The following is a 24,816-nucleotide window of genomic DNA, read 5'->3' on the forward strand; positions in this document are numbered from 1 at the left end:
ACTTCTAGAATAATTTCCCTGTTTAACTGTTCCAGGAAGTGGCCTTTTCCTATTTCTGGGATTGTTTTTAAATAAATGGAACAATTCACTGTTATTGATTTTGCAATTTCATTCTATCCCACAGCAAGTTCAGAATTTCAGGCATTAGATATATCATGGACTGAGTTCCCCAGTGGGTTTTGTTGTGGGCTTTTTCCTTTATTTCCCTCATTACAAAAGGTAATCCCTCCATCCCTCTTCATTCTAAGTGGCTTTTAACATATTTGCTAAACATTGATTTGTACAGGGTTCCACTCCCCTCCCACTCGGTTTGAGGGGTCTCATCTCGTCTTTTAGCACCCCTTCTCCCCTTTCCCATCTCCCAGCCCCCGCCCCCCTTCTCACCGCGCCCCCCGCTCACCCCGCGGCCGGGGGGACTCCCAGCGCCACCAGTGCCACCAGTAGGGCCCCAGCTGCCCCCACACGCTCTTCCCGTGCCCAGCGCCGGTTTTGCAGGTGCCCAGAGCCCCAAAGCAGCCCAAAGCGCTCTGCCCTGGGGGGTCCCCAAAGCGGCCCCGCCCCGCGCGGCACTGGCAGCACCAGTCCGGCGCAGTGCGCAGCGCGGGCGGGCGGCATCAGCCGTGCCGGGCAGGGCCGGGCAATGCCCGCGGGGCTCCCCCCGCACTCGGCCCCCGCTTGCCGGGACAGCAAGGGGGGCCCGGCCTGGGCGCCCCCCACCTCCCCCCTCCCCAAATTCCGCTCCCGGGGGCGCTGGGGGCGAGGGGTGGCGCAGGTGGGGTCCAGACGTGCCGGAGCCACGTGTCCCCCCGCTGCCAGTGCCACCCCCGAAGGATCAGAGGTACCCCAAAACTCCCTCACAGCTGCCGGATACCCCGCAAGCCCCACTAAGGAGTGGGGTCCCCCGGCTTCATCACCCCCAACCTTCGGCTGCCTCATCCCAGGCCCCATTCCACTCCTCCCCCTCCCGCAGACTTCATCCCACTCCCCAATCCACATCCCATCCCATCCCATTTCTCCCTGCAGCCGCCACCAGGACCCCCGAAAAACTCACGTCTAGGTTACTCCCCAATATCCCCGCAAGGAGCATTTGCGACTCACATTTGGAGTCCTGCGAGATCCAAACATCCGCCCCCTCCCCCCACCCCCCCCCAACGTTCACAAAAAAAACCAACCCTCCCAGGATTAACCAAAGTTATTTGGGTCTCGGATCTGGTGTCCTACAAGGTACAAAAGCCCCCCCTCCCAAAAAGAACCCCAGGCACCGCCCAAGATATTTGGGCCGAGCTCCCCCTGCCTGCTCACCTGTGGGATGCCCCGAGAAGGGCGATGCTCTCGGGCCGAGGGTTGCGGACAGAAAGAGCGATGGACACACGTGGTGACTGCTTCTTCTGCTTCTTCTGCTTCTCTTTCTGCTCCTCTGGCCCTCCTCTTCCTCCCGCTCCCCTCCTCCACCCCTCCTCCTCACCCGCTCTTCATCCTCCTCTGTCTCTCCTCCTCCTCTCCTGCCTGCTCATCCTCTTCTTTTTATTTCTGATTCCCATCCCAGCTTTGTCTCACATCACCCTTGGTCCATCCCGTGCTCAGCAGAGCATCCTGTGCTCTGTCAGCAGTCGCTGCTCCTTTGGGAAGGGTTTAGGATTTATGCCAGGCACAGACACTGAACCTCACCCCAAACTGCCCCGGTGCCATTGCTGTCCCCTCGGCGCTGGGCAGCTGCTGTCCCAGGGCAAGCAGGGACACAAACGGAGCCAAGTGCAGCCCAGCTGCCCACGCTGATCCAGACGAGCCCCAGGGACAAGGTCCTGCAGAGCCACACGGAGCCCTCGGCTCCTGGCTGGCAACGGCTTGTGTTGTTGCTGCCCCAGTGGCCAGAGCGAGTCCTGGAGCTCCCCCAGCTCCTGCAGCAGGACCCAGGTTCCACCTGCTCTGCCAGGCCCTGGCCAGGGGCCAGCAGATCCACTGGCTCCATGCAAAGGGGAGTGCACAAGAAGAATGCATTGGATGCAGCCCCCAAGGACCTCGAGCAAATTGTTCAGGAACATCCAGACCTTGATGTGACGTTTGTAAAGCTGCAGCTGGCAGAGTTCTGTGATGCAGGAGACCCAGCATGGGAAGAGGAAAGCTACAAGGAGCTGCAGGAGGAACACCCTGAGCCTCAAATGCTGCTGTGCTCTAAATTTCTGCTGGAGAAAGTTCTTCCTCTCCGGGAAGATATCCCGGGATGAGGCAAAAGCCAAGTTTGTGGCTGGTGACATGTTTCCCGTGCAGAGAGAGCAGAGGAGCTGAAAGTGGAGGCTGGGAGCCTGGGAGGAGGGAGGGGTGAGCAAGGTGGTTTTTTAGGGTTTGTTTTAGATCTCCTTCTCATACTGTGATTTGCTTGGAATTCAATTCCCTTAATTTCCCTAACTTCTGTCAGCTGTGCCCATGACAGTGACCAGTGAGTGACTTCTCCCTGCCGTTATCCCAGCCCACGAGCCTTTCCTCCAGAGTTCTGTGTCCTGCAACTGTGAGGACAGTGACAGAGCGGTTTTGGTGGCACCTGGCACCCGGCCAGGGCCAGCGCAGCCCAATAATCCCTGCAATTCATTCCCTCCAGGAAAGGTTCGTGAAAAGAGCAAACAGGACTGTGGAGAAGATTCCTGGAAAACTGAAACAGCTTTCAAGAAGTGAAATGAAAATGTAAAGAAACAATCCATGATGTTTTCCTCTATTTATTTCTATGCTCCCCTTTTCCATGTTGCACTACTTCTCCATGCCATTAATTGCAAATGGATCTCACCTCGAAGATCTATGGCTTAGCAAGTTTTAGACTCCCTGAAATACCATGAGTTACACACAGTTTGTATTCCCTCGTTCGGTTTGGAAAGCAATGCAGGAGACATAAGTGCAGTGCTTGGGTTGGGAATGAATTCTAGAGACAGGGAATGTGCTCTGCTAGTGTTTGACCCTCAGCAGGGACAATGCACAACAGCAGCCAAGGGGATTGCTGTGCCACTGTGCAGCAGTCAAGGCTCTGGATGTGGGCTGAACACGGCAAAGTTCCCGTGTTTGGACAGACTCAGGGGCTGCCCCCGGGGGCGCGCGGGGCTCGGCCGTGGGGCGCGCGGGTGCGAGTGGGGAACGGACAAACGGCCACTCGGACAAACGGCCCCTCGGACAAACGGCCACTCGGACAAACGGCCCCGGAGCTTCAGTTGCAGCGGCGACAGCGGCGACAGCGGCAGCAGCAGCGACAGCAGAAGCGAAAGAAGAGATTCTACGACCCTCTCCCTCCCTTTCTCCCGCTTGTCCTCTCCCTCTCCCCCTGTCCCTTTCCCTGCGTCCCCTCCTTTCGCGGTGCCCCTCTCCCCCTGCCATCTCGGGCCATGCCCCAGGCTCGCCCCCAGCCCCGGCCGGGGCTGCCCCCTCCCCGCCCCTGGGCGTCCCGCCGCGCTCTCGCCTCCACCCGGCTCTCGCCATCGTGGCTGTGGCGCTGCTGGGCGGGCTGGGTCTGGGGCAGCATCGCCACCCTTTGGCTCTGCCTGTCCCGAGCCCGGCTCCGGCCCCGACGCAGGGTCCAGTCTCGACCCCAGCCCCAGCCCCGGCCTCGACCCTGGCCCCAGCCCCGACCCCGACCCCGACCCCAGCTCCGGCCCCGTTACCGGCTCCTCCCGGGGCCCGCGGAGGACACACGCGGCTCGGCCGCTCCCGCCGCCTCCGTTGCTCCTTCCCCGGCCCGAGCTCCGCCGCTCGGCAGTCCGGCCGCCGGCCCCGAGCCGCCCGTGCCCCGTTCAGAGGGGGATGCCCGGCCCGGGGCGGTGCACAGGCGGTCGGAGGCCGTGTCTGGCCCCGGGCCGAGCGCTGACGGCTGCGTATCGCCCGCAGGGAAGGCGCAGGAGGCCCTGCAGGAGCGGTACCGGCTGGGTGAGCTGCTGGGGAAAGGCGGATTCGGCAGCGTGTACGCGGGGACGCGGCTGGCGGACGGCGCCCCGGTGAGTGGCGGGGCTGGCGGCGGGCGGAGGAGGAGGGCGGAGGAGGAGGAGGGCAGAGGAGGGTGGGGCTCAGCAGGGCGGGCGGCGAGCTGAGCCCGCTGCTCTCTGTTTCTCTCAGGTTGCCATCAAATGTGTGTCCCGGAACCGCATCCATTATTGGGGCGAGTTGGTGAGTGAGCGGGGCCAGCGGCAGAGCCCGGGCCGTGCCGGGAGGGGATAAGCCGGGGCCCGGCAGGGTGGGAGCCGCCAGGACGCCTCGAGGGAGTTAGAGCGGGTGTGGGGTGAGCGGGGGACGCAGAGCATCCCGGGCTGGCTGAGGGGTCCCAGAGCCCTGGCATGGCCTCAGCCCTGCTGATGACATCGTGGTCCTCCCGCAGCCCAATGGCACCTGTGCGCCCCTGGAGATCGTGCTGCTGGACAAGGTGTCCACTGGGTTCCACGGTGTTGTCCAGCTCCTGGAATGGTTCGAGCTCCCCACCAGCTTCTTGTTGGTGATGGAGCGTCCGGAGCGCTGTCAGGACCTGCGTGATTTCATCCTGGCTCGCGGGTTCCTGCCGGAGGAGGAGGCTCGGGGGCTGTTCTGCCAGGTGCTGGAGGCAGTGCGGCACTGCACCAGCTGCGGGGTCCTCCATCGAGACATCAAACCTCGCAACATCATCGTTGACCTGTGCACCGGACAGCTGAAACTGATCGACTTTGGCGTTGGCACCTTCCTCCCGGACACAGTCTACACGAAATTTGCAGGTGAGCCATCCCAGGGGTTGCTCCTGGGCACCTCATGGCCCAGCCTGGGTGTAGCACCAGGGATTCCCCCATTGGCTGCAGGTCATAGGATTGCTTCTTCAGCCAAGTTGCTTTTGGGTGGGAGGACCAGCTCCTGGCCCTGCCAAAAGCCTTCAGCATCCACTCTGCCCTGGGCTGGGGCTGGGGCAGGGGCAGCCAGCCTGACAAAAACCCCCATGGGGTAGCAGTGAGGGGGGTCAGACCCTGTGCCCTGGCTGGTTTGGTGTGCAGGCGAGGAAGGACTTAGACTGCTCCACTCCCCTTGTTTACCTTGGCTTAGTAATGTTTTATGGGGGCAATGCAGGCAGGGAGGAGAGTGGTTTTTCCCCACCACTAGGTGGGTTTTTCATTTGCATGTCATGATTGGGCATTCCCAGGGCTTCTGCTGCCCTCTTCCAGCCCCAGTGGCTTCTTTTCCTACCCCAAGTTTGTACACCAGTCACAGGTGCTGGCGAGAGGGCAGCAGGTCACCCTGTGTGCCACTGGTGCAGCCCTTGCATGCCCAGGGATGCTGGGGTGAGGCTCTGGGAGCAGCAGCATCCCCTGATGAACTCCATCTATATTCCATAGGAACCCTGTCCTACAGCCCACCAGAATGGACCCAGCTCAGATGCTACACCGGCGAGGCAGCAACAGTCTGGTCCCTGGGCATCCTGCTGTACCAGATGGTCTGCGGGAAGCACCCATTCAGGAGGGGCCGGGAGATCATCTGGGGGCAGATCTTGTTCCCACGACAGCTCTCTCAAGGTAGATCCTAATCTCTATGGCACAGGGAGAATACCAGTGTTGGGAGAGAGCAGCAGGCTCATGAGCATCCTGCTCTGGCAGCTGCTGAGGAGGTGGCACATGTCCTGCTCTCCTGCTCTCTTCCAAAACAGAGAATCCCTGGGGAGGTTTACGCACAGCTCTGAGCACACCCAGCATGGCCTGGGCACAGGAATGGGGAGGGAAAAGTGGACAGGAGCCTTCTCCAACTGACTGGCAGTTTCTGGTTTCTCTCCTCAGAGTGCCAAGATGTTATAAAGAGATGTTTGTCCATGCAACCCTTGGACAGGCCATCGTTGGAAGACCTCTTCAGCGATCCGTGGATGCAGGATCTTCATCTGCCCTAGAAGATGGGAGAGATCCATGTGCACAGTTTGATCCAGGGGCCTGGCAGGTAACAGCTCCACACATCTCTTGGTAATTAGAAGCAAAGAAAACCAGACGTTTTTTGACCTGCTTGTAGCTCTGAGCAGGGATCATCAGGAGGGAACTCACAGCTCTTGTGCTGGAGCTGAGCTGGAGATGTGCTCTGGCAAGCACTGGTGGCCACCATCCACCCTGGTTTTGCTTGTCTGGTTCATTGTTGTCTGGGGCCCTGGGCAGAACACTGACAGCCTGCTCTGACCTCCAGGGAAGGAGAAGGAGCCCCTGGAGAAGCTGGACCAGATGGGCTGCAGCTGGAGACGTCAAGGACAACTTCAAGGATTAGCACCTCTTCCTCAACCTGGCCATCTGCAGCTGAAGATGATTGACTTCGATTCTGGCGCCTTCTGCAAAGACACACTCCAGACCTAATGTGCAGGTGAGTCCCCAACCAGGGGATGCTCTGGGCATTGCACAGCCTGGCTGGGCACCAAAGTTCCCCCTCTTTGCTAGGGTGGATGCAAAGAATTCTTCCGTTGGTTGCCAAGCTGCTCTTTGGCTCTGGGCAGCTGCTGAGGAGGTGGATCTGCCACGGCTGGCTGGAGGCTGGGCACATGTCCTGCCCTCCTGCTCTCTTCCCAGAGGCAGCAATGATGGGGAGGTTTGGGCACAGCTCTGAGCTCAGCCAGCATGGCCTGGGCACTGCGGGCAGTTGGGACAAGGGGGACAGGAGCCTTCAGCTGATGGGCAGTTTCTGGTTTCTCTCCTTCCAGCCGAGCTCTGCGGATGCTGAGGCTGCTCTGGGCTCTGCCAGGGCTCTGCTGGGGCTCAGCCCTGGGCACGGCTGGGTCTGCTCTGCCCTCCCATTGCTCTGACAGCTCTGCATCAGACGAGCCTGTTCTGAGCACAGCGACAGAGCTTTCTGCTTGTGCAGGTGAGTGAGACTCTCCTGCAGGCCCAGAGATTGCAGTGAGGGATACACATCCAATTGGCAAGAACCCAAACACTCCACAGTCCCAGCAGAACGCCTGTATCTCCACAGGATGTTTTGTCTGTCCCACCCTTCAATCCTTTTGGGTTGGAATTGTGCAATTGCATTTCTTCCTCCTCTAGAATGCCACGAGTGAGTCAAACCTGGCGAGAGGGCTGTGTTCCTAAGGCAGTGCAGTCTGGAGTTGGTGAATGAAGAATTGCTCTTCTCCACTTCCAAACCAGAGCAAAAAGCTGTAAGTGGGACTTTGCATATTTATGAAACCACTGACAATTTCAGAGGGAATGTACAGCTCATTCACAGGGTGAGAAGGAAGGGCATCTTCTTAATGAGATGGGGATCAGCAGAATTTAGATTCCCAGTCCTGCCTGGAGCTGGAAGGGCAAAAAGCAATTTCTTATTGCTTCGACCAGAATTTAAAATAACGTAATATTAGAAACAAACCCCAAAATCTATTAAAAAAGGCTGCTGAGGGTCAGGAAGATAGATCCATGCTATCAGCACATTGACAAAGTAAATAACTGAGTTCTCTTTTACAAAAGATCAGTTACCTCTTAATCCAAAGTTACAGAAGATTTTACCCTACACACCTTAGTATTGTTTTTATCTTTCATGTTTCATCTATATTTTTTTCTTTTCTTTACCCTCTTTTTTTCTTAAACCAGAGAACATGTCCTAAAAAAGAAATGCCCTTTGCTCCTGGCTCTCATGTGAAGCAGCTCCCTTCCCTCTGGCCCCTGGGGCTTGGGGCACTGTCAGCACCTGCTGCTTCAGCCACTGCTTCTGCTGGCATTGAGAGCAACAACCAGGTTGTGGCTGATCCCGAGGGAGCAGCAGCAGGGCCTGGAGCTGATCCCTGAGTCTGGGGCAGGGCTGGACAAATGACCCCACAGCAGCAGCAGCAGCAGCAGCAGCAGGAAATGGAGGTGACTTTGAGCACAGCCCCTGCCACTCTTGCCTCCTGTTTGCAGTGGTGTCACAGCAGCCTGAGGCACCTGGGAGCCCTCAGTGCCAGCAGGGACTTGAGATGGCAGCCCTGGGCTCCTGGAGGTTGTGCAAGGAACGCAGCTGGGCACTCCCTGTCCATATGGAGCTTGCAGATGGAAAAGGCTGTTGTGCCCAGGCAGCTCCAAGGGCAGAGAAATGAGGCTCTCGAGCACTTGATCTGGGCCAGTTCCACAGTCCTGGGCAGCAGCCAGCAGCAGAGGGGGAACAGAGGGCACAGCAAGAGTGACAAAAGCAGTCAAGTGCAGAGACTGGAGAGAGCCAGACCTGGCAGAAGGAACAGCTGCTTCATTGCACCCCTGAAGAAAGCTCTTGGCTGTTTCAGAGCACTGAAAGGTGTGAATGGCAGAGAGGAGGCAACACCAAACAATGCTCCTGTTTTCACACCCTCCCCTCTCAGTGTCCAGAAGGAATTGGATGAACTGTATTCTTCTCTCTGAGTCATCTCCTTCAGCATGAGCAGCTTAGCACCAGGAGCTAAAGGGCCTGAAGCCTTAGGCCTCAAGAGCTGACCAAGAGGGAACTTTCTGAGCAAATTAATGCTGCTAACGTGGACCAAGCTAAATCCAGCTGATAGAATACTGGAATTATAGAATCCTTTCTGTTGGAAAAGACCTCTGAGCTGATCAAGCCCAGCTGTTCACCCAGCACTGTCAGCCCAGCACTAAACCACATCCCTGAAGTGCCAAGGCCTGAACAAGAGGCCTGACTGAGGCCTGAACAACAGGCCCTGAGCCAAAGGTGACCTCTCCATCAACCTTCCAACCAAAGGTTATCTTTGTATCCACTCATCAACAAAATATGCATGATCATTAGTATTGTGATAGATGTATCCACTCATTAGTGAATCATGTATTGACTTTTCTGTATTTAGAAGCTAAACAAGGCCATGAAATCCAACATCTGGCCTGGTTTGGGGGTGTATGGTCAAAGTCAAATCTCTTGGTTCCTCCTTGAGCCCTGGCCAGGCTTTGGGAGAAACCAAACAGCAGAATGAATCCAGCTGTTCCTGCAGTGGAAGTGCTGTCAGTTTGTTTGTTCAGCACTCTCCAAGCTGAGCCCTCTCCCAGCGAGGTTGGAGCCTCACCTGTGGCTGGACACAGCTGCAGGAATTCCCAGTGTCCAGAGTGGCTCTGCAGTCCTTGGCTGTGACAGCTTCCCCAGCTGATGTGTGGGGCTGGGTGATGCTAAAGTCTGAGGGTAACTGGTGATGGATCTTTCTAAATCATTACAGGCAATCTTTTGTGGTGATGATTGGGTGCATTGCTGAGCTTCTCCTGTTGTGATTCTTTGCTGCTCTGAACTATAGGAAATTGCACTGATTCCTTCATTTGGTGTCTGTGTCTTTGGTGCTGGCCCTGCCCACTGGCAAAACAAAATTGGCATAGTCTGTCCAGATCACAGCAAAATGTCACTTTTTATATGTAAAAGTAAGGAATCAGTCCTGTCTGAAATTTCTGGATGGGAAGACGTTCCCTATGGTTTGCTGGCTCTGGAGTGGGCTGAGGTCAGAGCACTGTGTGAGCAATGGGGAAGTTGGTTAAAAGCAGCTGAACCAGTGGATGTCTTAAAATGCATCCAAAAATTGCGTTCTGAAAAAGGGAAAGATCTTGTGTGTTTGGGCAGACATACATGGATTTTGTTAACAGGATATTGTAAAAAGCACCAACGAAAGGAACCATTGGTGGGATGCTCCCACATGGAGTGACAGAAGGAGTTTTTAATCTTGAGCTCAGATTCATCTGCGCAAGTGAAATAATAATAACATAATAACTCTATGCATATATAGATTATAATAAAAACTTCATATATAATGAAAAAATTTCTTATATAAATATAAGTATAAATATAAATATCACAACATAATTTTATATATATATATAATGGTGACATTTGTTAACTTTGGCTGCTCAGGAATGTAACTCTAAATACCTTACAGAATATGATTGGCCAGGACCTGAATGTCAGTGGTAAACATTGTGAGATTGTTTACAATAAATACAGGAGGAAGGGATGAAATTGGCAATTTTTATAGAGTTTGGTGATACTGTGATGTGGAATGCTTTGTCTGTTACTGTAAAAATAAAGCGATTAAAGCTGCTGGGTTTTTCATATACCAGACTGTCCACAAGCTGCAGGACTGGTTGAACAGATGAAGGGGTTGTTAAAAGAGCAGTTGAAAAAATGAGGAGATGGGAATGTGTCCTGATGGAGAACCCCTTACAGGTCCACTCCAGCAGCTGCAGGGCTGGACCTTTATGCATTCGATTTAATGAGGATAAATCAGAAGCAAATGAGAGTTATCAATACCAAAACAGGAATTCAGATTCCTCCAGGACACTTTGGTTTGATAACCGCTCACTGGAGCTTGGCCTTGAAAAGTGTTCATGTCATGGGAGGAGGAATTGATGCAGATTATCAAGGAGAAATTGAATTCTGTTAAACAATAGTGAACAAAATTGAATTATTCAACCCCATGACAGGGTAGTATGATTATTGACATTGTGGTTTTAAAGACATTTGGGGAAAAAAAAAAAAAAAATCCACCTCAAATCACTACTGCTTGTGGAAATAAAGGGTTTGGATCCAGCAGTCCTAATAATGGAGCCAAGGTGTGGGTCCAGAGGCCAAATGGCCCTTCTGAGCCAGCTGATGGAACAGCTCTGGGGAAATTAAATTAAAACACTGTTTGAATCCTGAAACCTGGGCAGGAACAATGGGAATATGTCCCTGCAGCCAAATGTTCTATGGGAGAACAAGTAGATGTTATAGGATGTTGTTTTACAGATCCTGCCAGACCAAATCTCCCTGTTTGCCTCAATGTTCCCTTTGGAAAATGCTCTGATCCACAGGGCTCCATGTGAAGGCTGATGTGACCCTGAGTGCCTTCCACAGGAATTCCAGCCAGGAGCCTGGAGCACCTCAAGGACTGGGAGCTGGCAGCTCTGCAGCCGAAGGGGAAAGGACCCCACCAAGCCTTGTTACCCACAGACACCGCAGTGAAGCTGAACAGCAAAGGACCTTGGGGCATTATTGTGGAATTAAAAAGAGCCAGCTCCATGGACAATGGAATTATTGTTCCTAACCCAAATGAGACTGAGGAAAAAGTCACTTGTCACTAAAGAACTACTTATGCCTATAAGATGTATCTTGATAGTCAACCAGAATCTTTGTTTGCCAGAAACACCTCTGGAGTTTCACCAAGGGATTAGTCATAAGAATTCCTATGAAAATGTAAAGATCAAGGTAGCTAAAATACTCAGTGTAACTTATTGCTGGATTTGTTCTCAATCAGTGTTGGGAGGAATGGGATTCCCTTGCAGGGCCCATCCTGTGGGGTGGCAGAACTCTCTCAATGGGCTCTGACTCGTAACGGAGTCAGTGAAGGGACAGTTAGAGAAAACTATACTGTGGAACAAAAGAATACAGTGATCAGTTTTACAGGATTCAGTAAGATTTCCCTTCAGGAGAAACCTACCCTGTTATAGTTAGAGGCCAAAATATGAAAGGATTTATATGGTTTAGCATTACTGAAAAAGTCAATAGAGCTTGGGGTGCTGGAGCTTCTCAAGGTCAGTGTTACCCCACTCTCAGCTGCAGTGCCACCCTTTTGGGTACTTTGGCAACAACCACAGGGAAGAGGTGGGGCCAAGAGAACATTTTCCACCCAAAGAGTGCCTTTGATTTCAGAAAGCCAAAGATTCTGGTTCACCCTGTGCCCTTTGTGTGCTGCCTCATCCTATGAAGTTTACATTAAGGAGCTAAATTGATTATTAGAAGAAGTAGCAAATGATGCTATTAAAATACCGAATAGCACATCCTATGAGCTCCAACAAACACCAATGGGAGCTCTACAGAACCACATGGCCTTGGATTATCTGCTTTCTGTCCAGGGAGGAACCTGTGCTATTCTAGGACAGGAATGTGGCACTTGTATCAGTGATGGGTTTGGCGTCCAACAGTCAGGAATGACCTCAATAGAAAGAGCAGTAGAAGAGTGGCAGAAAGAAGAAAATTCTCCCTGGTGGGATTGGCTTCATGGCTGCCAAATTGGAGGCTGCTGTGAAATGCATTTGTGGCAGTGACTGTAATCATTGCAGTGTGTGCACTTGGTGTGTTATGATTCCATGGTAGAGTTGTTGTAACAGTTTTTCCTGGAAAATAGAGAATTCAGATTTGTCTAAAAAGAGAGAGAGTCTCAAGAAAAAAGGAAGACTTGATAGATAACATAGAGAATAGCAACTAATGAGGCATGTTTTTTCAAAGGATTGCCAATTATAGCTCTGAGTAATGAACCTAAAGAGCATTTAATTGGAGAGCGAGAGGCTATGCCTTTATGCCTAATACCTAAATCTAAGGTTATATTATTGAAAGAATTGTTATGAAGGTTGTAGTTTATCTACAATGGACTTATTGAACTACCAAGGCCTGAACAACAGGCCCTGAGCCAAGGGTGATCTCTAGATGAACCTTCCAACCAAAGTTTATATATGTATCTGCTAATTAACAAAATATTATTGCCAAAATGATCATTTTAGCTGTTCATTGTGAAACCTGGTTTTACCTTTCAGTATTTAGAAACCAGACAAGGCCAAATCAGGCTTTCTTTGGGGGTGTATGGTCAAAGTCAACTCCCTTGGTTCCTCCTTGAGCCCTGGCCAGGCTTTGGGAGAAACCAAACAGCAGAATGAATCCAGCTGTTCCTGCACTGGAAGTGCTGTCAGTTTGTTTGTTCAGCACTCTCCAAGCTGGGCCCTCTCACAGTGAGGTTGGAGCCTCACCTGTGGCTGGACACAGCTGCAGGAATTCCCAGTGTCCAGAGTGGCTCTGCAGCCCTCGGCTGTGACAGCTTCCCCAGCTGATGTGTGGGGCTGGGTGATGCTAAAGTGTGAGGGTAACTGGTGATGGATCTTTCTAAATCAGTATAGGCAATCTTTGGTAGTGATGATTAGGTGCCTTGCTGAGCTTCTCCTTTTGTAATTCTTCGCAAATGATCATGTACATTGCTGAGCTTCTCCTTTTGTAATTCTTTGCACTTTTGCATTATATAAATTACAATTATAAAATTATGCCAATCCTTCAGTTGGTGTCTGTGTCTTTGGTGCTGACCCTGACCACCAGCAAAACAGGATCCCCTCCTACCTAAGTGTTCCCTGGGAAGACAAAAACCATCACTCCAAATGTCCCCTCTTCCTCTTTTTCCCCCCACTTTATACACTGAGCGTGATGTCCTGTGGTCTGGGATATCCCCAGGGTCAGTTGGGTCACCTGTCCCCCTGTGTCCCCTCCCAACCTCCCCCACACCCCCAGCCCCTCCCCAGCGTGGCCAGACGAGGGGCAGGAAAGGCCTTGGCTCTGTGCAAGCTCAGTGAGAACAAAACCATCTGTGTGTGATCAACCCTGTGCTCAGCACAGCCCCAAAGCACAGCCCCAAGGAAGCCCTGGGAAGGAAATTCCCTCTGCCCCACCCAAAGCAGCACCCCATGGCCATCCAGCATCACCACGGCTCCACAGGCTCCTTTCTGACCGTGACAATCCCCATCCCAGCAGGGCAAAGGTTGTTTGCCATGGACCCAACCTCAGCAAAGTGTCTCCTGCAGGTTGTCCTGGCCTTGGAGAGTAGGAAGGGGGCTCTGTGCTGGTTGCCATGGCAACCTCTGGACCAATGATGCCCTATGGTGGTTGCCATGGCACCCGAGCCCAGCAGTGTCTCAGTGCAAGTGTCCCTGGCATCAGTCCCTCCAAGGGGTTTCCATGGCAACTGCCATGACAGGTGACCCAGGTGTGGTGTCCCAGCGATGGTTGCCATGGAAACAGTCCCCAGCACTGACCCTTTCTGTCAGGCTGACCTGGCCTTTGGCCCTGGCACTGGGCTTTGCTGCTGGTTCCGCGGCGCCTGCCCAGCCAGCGCGGCACAGGGCAGGTGGCCATGGCACAAACCCCAGCCATGGATCCCCTGTGCCTCTGGGCAGTGACACCAGCCCTGAGCAATGGGCTGCTGCCGTGAGGTCAGTGAAGTGGCCACGGCAACAGCCCCTTGCAGTGGCCCAGTGCAGGTTGGCATGAGAATCCAGCATCACAGCTGGCCCAGGGCAGGGCTGCAGTGCCCTTCCCAGCAGCCTGTCTGCACACAAGCACTTCCAGGGCTCTCTGCATTTCCCTTCCCCTCACTCTCGGCTCACTCACACACCTCCCAACAAGCCACTGGGTCCTTTGAGCTGCAAGGAGTTCAAAGCTTGTCTGCCCTTCAGCAGTTGCTCTAATTCTGCCTTCACTGAACCCTGGATTAGGGTTTATTGAAGAATTTCATATGTGTCTAAAACATTCCTTGCATGGTTCTGCCTTGGGGAAGGGGAACCTCCTTGGTGGCAGCTTGGGCTTGGCACACACTTGAGGAGGGTGTCTGTTTTCAGTGGGGAAACTTAGGAATCTGAGATTGCTTCAAAAAATAAAATATGAAAACCCCTCTTTGCTTGAGTGCAGCCAGTTGTGCAAGCAAAGCAGGTCCCAGGTGACTGAGGAGAGACAGGATTGGGTTGGGCTTTGAGGACCAGGGTTGTCCCCACTCAGACATCAAGGCACAGCTTCTCTGACCAAGCCAGACCTCCTTGGGGGAGACCCTGGATCAATGTCAGTCACAGAATGCTGCAATTACCTCTTCTCTACAGGGACAAATACTCCGTTTAAACTAGGAATTTGGATTTATTAGACGCTCCTTGAAATATTTCTCCATAACTATAAAAAAACTTCCTAATGAACAGCACAAGACCAGAGGGAAATCAAGGCAGAGCCATGGTTAGTTAGGAGTCTGGATCAGCCCAAGGCTTTGTGTGCCAAGGCAGAGCCAGGCAGGACGCAGAGCTGTCAGCAAAGGAAGGGCCAGCGAGGTGGGGCAGCCGGGGGATGATGACAGCCTGCAGGGACAGAGGCACAGGGCATGGACAGCGTAGGACAGCCTGGGCTGGAGAGGGCAGAGGCATGTGCAGAAGCTGCAAGGCCCTGACAGAGCCAACTTGTGCAGCACTTTGGCCATGGCTGCTGTCCCTGGCCCTGAGGCCAGCAGGACACAAGTGACCCTTGCAGCCCTGGGGCCTCATGGCCTCCTTGTCCCTGCCCAGCAGCCTGGCAGGGGCCACCCCATGGTCCTGCCCTTGGCATTGCACATCCCCACATCCCAGTGCCCTGGGAAGAGCCCTGAGCACTGAGGGAGGGACAGGATCTGCCTTGCCAGGGGCTGGGGCTCAGGGCTTGGCCCTTTGGATTCATGAAACACATCCAGGTTTGCTCACCATCAGAGACACCTTTGCCTTGCTTGTCCCCACCTGCCATCACTGCCTGCAGCGTTCTGAAGACAGGATGGGGTTGGGAATATGGAGCAAGATTGTCCACACTGTGTCAGGCCTCAAGGCACAGCTTCTCTGACCAGGCCACACCTCCTTAGGACAGACCCTGGATCAATATCAACCACAGAATGCTGCAATCACCTCTTCTCTAAAGAAAACAGCAATAAAACACAACTTTTAAAATAGGACTGCATCTTTCTTAGAAGCTCTTTGAAATATTTCTCCATAACGGTGGTAGGAAACCTTCCTAATGAACTGCAGTGGAGTAGAGGGAAATCAAGGTAGAGCCATGGTTTGTTAGGACTTGCTTGATCCTAATGAGCCCCGTGGTGCATTTGGAGCTCAGCCCTTGAACCTTTGGTCATGAGAGGAGATTGCACAAAACTTTCCATCAGTCAGAGGAAAAACTCAAAGTGTCTCGATGCATTCATGGCTCCCACTGAGGTCCATCCCCAACACAGGCTCCTTGTGGACTCCTTGGAGGAGAGAATTGGAGGCCAGGATTGCACAAAGCTCTCAGAGACTCCAAGGGAAAGAAAAACCCAAAGCCCTTTGCAAAACCTGCAGTCCCTGGGAGCATGAAGGAGCCCCCAGGGCCATTCCTGACAAAGGCTCCCCAGGGTCTCCTTCCAGCAGATCCCTGAGGCCAGGAGTGCAGGGAGGAAAAGGCTCTGTGCAGACAGCTCAGGTGCTGAGCACAGCCTGGGCTGGGTGGAGGCAGCAGAAAGGCCAAGGCCTGAGCCCCAGCCCTGGGGAAGGCAGATCCTGTCCCTCCTGCCTTGCTCAGGGCTCTGCTGGGGCACTGGGATGTGGGGTGGGGATGCTGAGGGCAGGACAAGGGGGTGACAGTGCCCAGCCTTGCTGGGGCTGTGCCAGGAGGCCCCAGGGCCTCAGGACAAGGTGTCTCCTCACAGCCCTTGGTGCCAAAGTAGAGCAAATTGATTATACCATCCAATTGCAATTGGATAAAATATGTAACAAAACCTCCTTGACCTGGGGCCAAGCCTTGCCTGCTGCTCTACTTCAAAGCAGAACTCAGCTGTGGGGCACCAGCAAAATCAGCCCCCATGAGCTGCTCTGTGGTCGACCCTACCAAGTACCACATTCCAGGAAACAAACCTGTAAAAGGAGGGGTTGATTTGAATAATTACCTCATTTCTCTTTGTAAAACTTTACAGGATTTGCAGTGAGCAGTGGAGATCTCCAGACCGAGGGGATTTGACACACCAGGGCACGAGTTCCAACCAGGAGATTGGGTCTGCTTGAAAGACTGGGGAGCTGCTCCACTCCAGCCAAAGTGGAAGGGACCTTTCCAAGTTCCATTGACAACTTTTTACAATGCACAGCTCAAGATGGTACCTCCTGGAGATCTGAAGAAATCTTGACCAAACTTACTTCATGGGTACCCAGCTACACTTGGTTAAAACATCTGTTTATAATCCTCACCATAATAACTGTTGTGTGGTTTTAGTTTGCACCGTGATTGGGTGTTGTAGCTGTTGTAATGCCTTAGGCTATAAAAGGAAATATAGATATAGAGAGCAGTTCCCATCAGGAACTTAGTCTCAAGAAAAGGGGGAACTTGATAAGGACAGGAGAATAGAACAGAAGAGCATTTTACTCACCTGAAAAGGACAGTGGAACACAACAACATTTACTCTTATCAAGGACAGTAGAACAGAACAGCAAATAAATAAAGTAATACATATACACAAAGTAAGCAGGGATAGATGATGAATATGTAATCAGTGTGTGTGATAAAAACTCTGTTCACCTGATGCTCGGAGCACTTGATTTGAGGAAATGACCTCTGAGTGACCAGCGCTGTAATAAAGAATGGCTGCTTTCTAATACTCAAGCTGTGTAAGTTTGTCTGGCTGATTTCAGGATCAGTTCCAAAGGCCCCCATAGTGTCACAATGGTCTCCTTGGTTCCATCAGGTTCCATCATGTCACAAAGCTCCCTTGGGTTCATGGAGCCACAAAGTGCCACAATGGCCACTTGGTTCCATGGGGTTCCACAGTGTCACAATGGTCCCCTTGATTCCATGAGGCCCCACAGTGTCACCCTAGGGCAGGAGGCCAGGAGGGATTGATTCCCCACACCCTGCAGCTCCCTGGACCAGCTGGCACCAACACCTTCTCCCAAGCCAGAGCTCCCAGTGTGCTGTGCCACACTGCAGCTCCCTGCAAACCACAGCAGCTTTGAGGCCAAAACACAAGTCACAGACAGATTTCTACTCTTTATGTCTATATTTGACCAGGAAATGTCCCATTGTGGTGTGTCCCTTTGCTGCAGTCACTGCAATACTGGGAACATACACAGAGCTCTGAGTGAGAGAAATGGCCAGTGCTGCACCTCTGCTGTGACTCATGGATGGTGGGAATTGCTCTGTGGGGGTGGCTGGAATGATGGGAAAAGGACAATTGGCAGCACAGAGGGAAACACATCAGGGCTGCTGGGCTGGGGCAAGACATTGCTGCCTGGGTAGGGAAGGTGGCTGTGAAAGTCCCTCCTGTGGATGCTCCTGTGCCCAAAGTTGGGCACTGAAGAGCTTCACAACAACAGACAGGGGCATTGGGCTGCCAGGATTAAAGTGTCTCAGGTGCGTCTGGAGAGGCCACACAAGGGTGAGATATTTCAGGCTCAATGGGTTTGTGGTGCCTCAGGTAATCAGGAAAGAGATGCAACCTCCTGATGGGCTCATGACTGAGGGGTGGATTTAACCATGGACAGCATCTCTAGGTTATCCATGACTGTGGAACATGTGCTGGGATCAAGCAGGAAAAGCCCCTGTGGTGTTGGGGACGATGGTGGAAATACCACTCTGGGGGAGCTTGGCAGATCAATGACATCACAGTGCCACAGAGCCACCAGGGCAAGCACTGCTGCTGACAGTGCTGGGAACAGCCCCAGGATGGATGGAGACACACCCTGTGCCTCACAGCACTGCCCAGAACACCACCCTGGGCCTGGAAAAGCAAGTCCTGTGGGCACAGAGCCCCCAGAAAGAATTGAGTCAGACAATGGGAATCATTTCCAGAACAGCCTCAGGGACACCTGGGCCAGAGAGCACAGGATTGAGTGAGTGTTTCATATTCCCTGTCAGGCACCAGCTTGGGAAAGCTGAACAGTGCAAGGGAAAGCTAAAAACCACCTTGAAAGCAATGGGTGGTGAGATCTTCAAACTTTGGGAGATGAATTTAGCCTAGGCCACTGATCAGTGAACACCTGAGGCTCCACCAGCTGAGCTGGCCCTGCCCAATCCAATCCAATCCTCCATGGGCCACAGAAGGGGGATAAAGTGCCCGTGGTGCCTAGGATACATGTGTTGGGGAAGAGAGTTTGGATCCGTCCTGGCTCAAGAAAGGCAAACCCATCCCTGGGATTGTCTTTACTTGAAGACCTAACAGAGTCAACTTCTGCAGGAAGTTTTCTGCTCTCACTGGAACCTGGGGACACTTTCTCAGTCATGTCATTCAGTGGAACTCATTAACACTACAAGATACTTCAGGGTTTCAATCTCACTTCGAGTTCTTGAGAAGTTTTTTGCACTCACTCTGAGGGACTGAGTCTGGTGCAAACAGCACCAAAGCCCCACAAGGGTCATTCCAGTCCCTGTGCTGTTGCTGTGCTGCTGAGCTGGGCTGGGCTCCTGGCACAGAGGAGCTCCTGGCAAGCGGCAGCGCTGCAGAGAGACAGCTTTGCCCAGGAGCAGCTCCTGTGCACAGCCCAGCAGGGCTGGGGCACTGCCAGGCCATCTCAGGGACACCAGCAGGGCACACCCAGAGCTCACAGGTGCTCTGCATTGGCAGGGGCTGTGCCATGGCCCAGAGGGGCTGTGTCATAGCCATGGGCACCTCTGGGGCTGTGTCAGGGAGCCACAGAGAAGCTGTGATGTCAGAAAGCAGCTGTGTGACATCACAGAGTGGGTTGTGTGAGGTCACACATTGGGCTATGACATCACAGAGTGTTATGTGAGATCATGGACCAGCTATGGCATCAGAGAGGGGACTGTGTGACAGCACAGAGCTCACTGTGACATCACAGTGTGGCTGTATGACATCCCAGGTTGGCTGTGAGGTCACAGAGGGCTGTGACATCATAGACTGGGCTGTGAAATCACTGGTTGGTTGTGTGACATGATAGGGCAGGATGTAATGTCCCATGGTGGTGATGTGACATCATAAAGCAGGCTGTGCCACAGAGCGGGCTGTGACATCACAAAGAGGGCTGTGTGGTTGCAGAGCAGACTCTGCCGTCATAGAGGATGGCTCTGTCTGACATCAGAGAGCAGGCTATGACATCACAGTGTGGCTTTGTAACATCACAGAGTTGTCTGTGACATCAAGGAACAGGCTGTGTGATATCACAGAGAAGGCTGTGACATTACAGACTGGGTTGTGACATCACAGGGTTGTTGGGTGACATCCCAGAGGGGTTGTGACATCACAGAGCAAGCTGTGAAATCAGAGAACGGTGGTGTGACACCCGAGGGCAGGTTGTGTGACATTGCAGCATCAACTGGGACATCATAGAGAGGGCTGTGACATTCCAGGGTGATGTGTGACATCACAGGAGGTCTGTGGGAGGTCCCTGGGGAGGTCACTCTGCCCTAGCCCCCCCCAAAGTTCCCCCAGACAACTCCAACGCTGCTCGTGCACAGCAGGGTCCCCTGTCCCCCCAGGTCCCCCCTGACCCCCAAGTGCCACAGCCTCCCCCAGAGGATGTTCCACCAGATCGACCCCCAGAGCCTGACATGGGGACAGGGGGGACAGGGCCCTGGGGGGTGGGACAGGGAGACAGGGACCCCCTGGCAGCGTCCCCGTGTCCCCCAGGAGGAGAGCCTGGCCCAGGTCTTACAAATGAGGGCTTGAGAGCACTTAAAAAATCCCCAGCAAGGCATCAGCAAAAACCAGATTTAATGTCAAGCGACAGCACAACAAAGTTCCTTGCCAAGAGTCACTCTGCTCCTGATTGGACAGTTAAGCACACCAGGGGAAAAAAGCAACAACAAAACCAAGTGTCTTGGTTTGAAAACAAACCAGTGGGAGATCACAAGTCAAGATTGAATTTAAAAATAAGTGAAATAATACAAGGAAAAGCACTGACAAAGTCAGATACAACCTAACACCCTGTTAGGGTGGTAGTAGCAGTCCAACTGAAGTAGTCCAGTTGAAGCGGTGATCCTGTGAAGGTCTAGTCTCCAGCTGAAGATCCAGTGGTAGCTCTGGTCCTCTGGGAATCCAGTAGACAGGGCTCCCTCAGGCAGTTCCAAGGCCAGGTTATATCCACGTGGGAACACCTGGTTCCTCCCTCCTGGGCAGAGCATCCCATAATGGGATGAGATAAGTCCATGAGTCACACGGTGGGTCCCTGATGGCCCATTGCCTGTCATGCGGGGTGGGTCATTAGCAGCTGATAATAGCTAACGGATGGCCCATTGCCTGTCATCCAGAGTGGGTCATTAGCAGGTGATAGCAGCTAATGGCCCACAGCTGGTGGTAATAGAATACTTAACTACATCTATATTGCAACCTAGGACACCAAGCAAATCCAGGCAATCAAACCAGAAATTAACTGAGAACTGTCCGTGTGTGTGTGTGTGTGTGTGTGTGTGTGTGACAAAAGGACAGTGAGGGCAAGGATAAAAGGAATATGGCTTAAAAGCTTAACAGCCCTCAAACTTAACAGAACTTAACTTCTACCTTTACCTTGACTTATACCTTAAACTGAACAACTTAGCAGAAGAAAAACCTTCAGCAGCATTTCACTTAGCTCATACCTGATGACTGAACCTTACTTACCGTTATGTGTTAGGTCTCAAAAACCAGTCAGAGACGTAGAGCTAATTAAAGAATTTATTAATTGAGCAAGCAGATAGCAGCCAAGTTACAGCGCTGGACGGGCTAGGCGAGCCTCCCTGCTACGCCTACAGCACCGCACCCGAAGATGGCAAATCATCATTTTTTATAGCTCTCTTTACCCCCTCCCTTGAGTCCCCTCGTGGGTGTTGACTGACATTCCTTTGGGTGTCTCGATTGGCCGTGGAATCGTCGCTCTCTGCGCTGGTTGGTAGTGATTAGGGGTACACAGGCTTTTGGGGGGGTTTCTTTCTTGCATAGCAGTTAGACTGTGTCCCGTGGGAATTACACAAGCCTTGCTGAGCAGCCTTTCGAAAAGAGTTACAATTGTTGCAAACCTTCAGCAGAACGGTTTGGCTCTAAAACAAGAACTCTTTCTGTTAAAGCAAAACTGAAAAGCAGAGCTAACCAAAAGCAAGGAATTAAAACTTATTTTCTAAACGATTTCATGAACTATACCTATTGTAATTTATAACATTAACCTTGACTTATACCTTAAACTGAACAACTTAGCAGAAGAAAAACCCTAAGCAGCATTTCACTTAGCTCATACCTGATGACTGAACCTTACTTACAGGCCTAACTCACTCAGATATCCAAAGCACTTCAACACCTCCCAGAGCAGCATTTCTCCCCCATTTCCAGAGCACAGGCACACGTGTGTGCACACAGACAGAAAGAGGCAGTGCCAGGCAGCTGTCAGAAATTGCCCTGGAGGCCAGGGAAATGCTCACTGCGGATGCTTTTGCATCTCCCCAGCAGGCGAAGGGTTGAGCCTCGAGCAGTGGGGGGATCGGCCCAGGGTCCCTCGTTGTTCGGGGATGCCCCGAGTGCAGCAAACGGGAGAGTTCCCGGCTCGGAGAGGCCCCACTCAGAGGGAGCTCACTGCTCCAGGAGAGCTCCAAGGGGCTCATTTGGGAGCCCTGTTCATAGGGCCCCAAGAGATGGGCTTTAGTCACAGCAATGTTTCATCCTGGCTGCACTTGGCATCAACAGCTTTCTTTGACACTGTGAGAATGGGGATGTTGTGCCACTGAGGGGAGAAAACCAGTTCCCAAGGCTGCTCCTAAAGCAACCAGGAGCTGGTTGGACAGCAGCAGTGGCTGGGAGCAGACAGTGTTTGTGATCAGCTGCAGAGGAGCTGAGCCCAGGGGCTGTTGGCCAAGGCTGAGGCCTAACGAGCATTTCTCAGATCGCAGGGCAGCCTGAGAAGGGGAGGGAGGAATGCACCACCCCAGGGCCCCATGGAACTGAGGAGACCATGGTGACACTGTGGGGCCTTGTGGGACCGAGGGACCATTGTGACACTGCTGAGCCTCATGCAATGATGGAGACCACTGTGACACTGCAGGGCCTCATGGAAGCAAGGGGACCATAGTGACTGTGTGTGGCTCCAATGAACCAAGGGACCATTGTGACACTGCAGGGCTTGTGGAACCAAGAGGCAATTTGACACTGCTGGGCCTCATGGAAGCAAAGGGGCCATTGTGACCCTACAGCACCTCATCAAACCAAGAGGCCACTGGGACCCTGCAGGGCCTTATAGAACCAAGAGTCCATTGTGACACTGCGGAGCCACAGGAGACCTTTGTGACACTGTGAGACACCGTGGAGCCGAAGGTCCATTGTGACATTGCAAGGCCTCATGGAACCATGGAGAGAATATTAAGAAATGTCACAGCCTCATGGAACCAAGGGGACATTGTGACAGTGCAGGGCTGCATGGAACCAAAGCTCCATGGTGACAGAGAATGGCCTCATGGAATCAATGGTTTATTGTGACATTGCGGAACCAAAGAAGACCTTTGTGACACCACGAACCACCATGGATGCAAGGGGCCATTGTGACATTACAGGGCCCCATAAAACCAAGGGAACATGGCACAGGTCTGGCTGGTTTGGCCTCCTGGGGGCCACCTGACTGCTTCAGCAAACCTTGACATGTTGAGAGTCACTTCTCGTCTGCCACTGAAACACTGGGGCTCTCTGCTTTCCTTCCTGTGGAAAAGAACTGTCCTTCTCCTCCAGGCCCCCATGGCCAGAATTGGGATTTCACCACCACATTTCCTTCTATCCAGGGATTGTTCCCTTAGAAATATTGTCTTGCACTCAGAGTCTACAAACAACTGTAATTCCTTTCAAAGGTCTAATTGAAAGTGTGGTTTGCGGCCTTACACCTGCAATCACCATTCCACAGCCCACTGCTCCCAGGAGAGCCACAAGCATCCTGTGAGGCCACAGAGCCCCATTCCCAGGCCATGGGAGTCAGGGCTTGGCTGTCCTGCTTGGCACAGCCCAGGCAGGGCTTTCACAGCCACACTCCACAGTTCATTTCCCACCTGGACCTGGTGGTGCCTCTGCGTTCTGCTTTCCCAGCCCCAGGCATGCTCTCCTTGTCTGCTCATTCTCCCCACAGTCTCTTGGCAGGGATGGCCTCAGTGGGGGCTGCTGACATTCACAGCAACTTAGATGTTGCTGCTGAATTTTACTTCTCCAGAGGCTTCAGATCTTCAGGAATTCAGTGCTCCAGGGCTCATTGATTTTCAAAACAGCTTAACAAGTCAAGCTTTTGGGAACAATATGATTTAAGTTTTCAATCCTTCTGTGATTAATTAGGCAGATTTCTCAAGTGTATTCAAAGTAAATATATTTTTAAAAACAGTGGGAAAAGACTTTTTAGGTTTTGTTTAGGGTTTTTTCCCTGTTGATACAATAATATGAGCAATTCCCAATTGATATTGAATCCAAGTATCTCCTAATATAGTGTGAATAGAGAAGAAATTCCTTGTCTGCTCCTGGCCTTGCTGTCAACTCCGGCAGCAGCTCCGTGGCCCCTTTGTGCCCTGCTGCCCCAGCCATGGTGCCACAGCCCCCTGTGCAGCCCAGCCCAGGCCAGGAGCATTCCGGGTGGGAACAGCCCCTGTGCCGTGGTGCCCACAGCAGTCCCTGGGGCTCTGTGCCCCCATGGCCTCCCTGCTGGGCAGCCTCTCCAAGCTCCTGCACAGCCCGTGGCACCTGTGGCCCTTCCCAGCCAGCCCTGCCCCAGGCTCTGCCGGGCTCGGGGCCAGCAGAGAGGCCAGGCAGGGCTGGCCATTGCTGGGAACAGGCCCTGAGCCCTGCAGCAGGATGGAGCTGGGGCACAGCCAAACTCACCCGCAAACCTGGGCTGAGCAGCCAGGGCTGGTAACGGCTGGGGACAGAGGCTGCGTCTGACAAATGTCCTGGGCTCCCTCCCTTCTCTGTCCGTGCCACCAAGGGCACAGAGCAGCCTCCTCTCTCGGCCACTAGCCTGTTTTCCAGCCCTTCCCCAGGCCCTGGCTCTGCCCCACAAGCCCTGGGCTCAGTCCTCCCCCTGCACGCTCACACAGGCTGAGATGGACACTGATGGGTTTCTCTCCCAGCTTCTCTCAGCCCAGCCCAGCTCCCTCCAAGCTCTCCCAGCTGCCCTGAGCTCTCTGCAGCACCAAGGGACTCTCCCCAGCACAGCCCAGCCAGCTCTGGCCCCACAGCCCTGCTCAGGCCAGGCTGCTCTGGGCAGTGGCCCCACGGCCTCAGCCCCTCTTGATATAGGAGGGGCTAGAATTTATTTATTTAGGAGAACTAGAAGCTGGATAATAATATTTTCTGAACTGATTTAGAAGGCCCGAGATTGGATAATGATCTACTAAGATTTGCTTTCTGAAGACAATGTATTATTCATTTAATGATTTTCTGCCTACCTCGTATCAGAG

At 52.9% G+C, this 24,816-nt stretch overlaps 2 protein-coding genes across 2 annotated transcripts in view; both read left to right on the plus strand.

Annotated features, from left to right (window-relative positions):
- Nucleotides 1-24,816, plus strand: part of LOC146420171 (uncharacterized) — a 482,891-nt gene that overhangs the window by 177,509 nt on the left and 280,566 nt on the right. The gene's annotated exons all lie outside the window — the stretch shown is intronic.
- On the plus strand, nt 3,781-6,772 carry LOC146420183 (serine/threonine-protein kinase pim-1-like). The gene is made up of 8 exons (XM_085048532.1): nt 3,781-3,851; nt 3,935-3,971; nt 4,090-4,140; nt 4,349-4,715; nt 5,325-5,501; nt 5,760-5,913; nt 6,151-6,321; nt 6,656-6,772. Exons 1-6 carry the CDS (start codon nt 3,781-3,783, stop codon nt 5,864-5,866), a joined length of 810 nt encoding a protein of 269 aa, XP_084904658.1. The 3' UTR covers nt 5,867-5,913; nt 6,151-6,321; nt 6,656-6,772.

This window comes from Lichenostomus cassidix, unplaced genomic scaffold (assembly GCF_008360975.1).
Source record: "Lichenostomus cassidix isolate B80296 unplaced genomic scaffold, HeHo_3.0 HiC_scaffold_44, whole genome shotgun sequence".
NCBI lineage: Eukaryota > Metazoa > Chordata > Aves > Passeriformes > Meliphagidae > Lichenostomus > Lichenostomus cassidix.

What these genes read in the sequence shown, in the direction of transcription:
- LOC146420183 (XM_085048532.1), top strand. Translation starts at nt 3,781, where the DNA reads ATGCCCGGCCCGGGGCGGTGCACAGGCGGTCGGAGGCCGTGTCTGGCC. An exon ending in GGCCGAGCGCTGACGGCTGC is followed by an intron (nt 3,852 to 3,934) that starts GTATCGCCCGCA and finishes CGGATTCGGCAG; the next exon opens with CGTGTACGCGGGGACGCGGC. An exon ending in TCCATTATTGGGGCGAGTTG is followed by an intron (nt 4,141 to 4,348) that starts GTGAGTGAGCGG and finishes GTCCTCCCGCAG; the next exon opens with CCCAATGGCACCTGTGCGCC.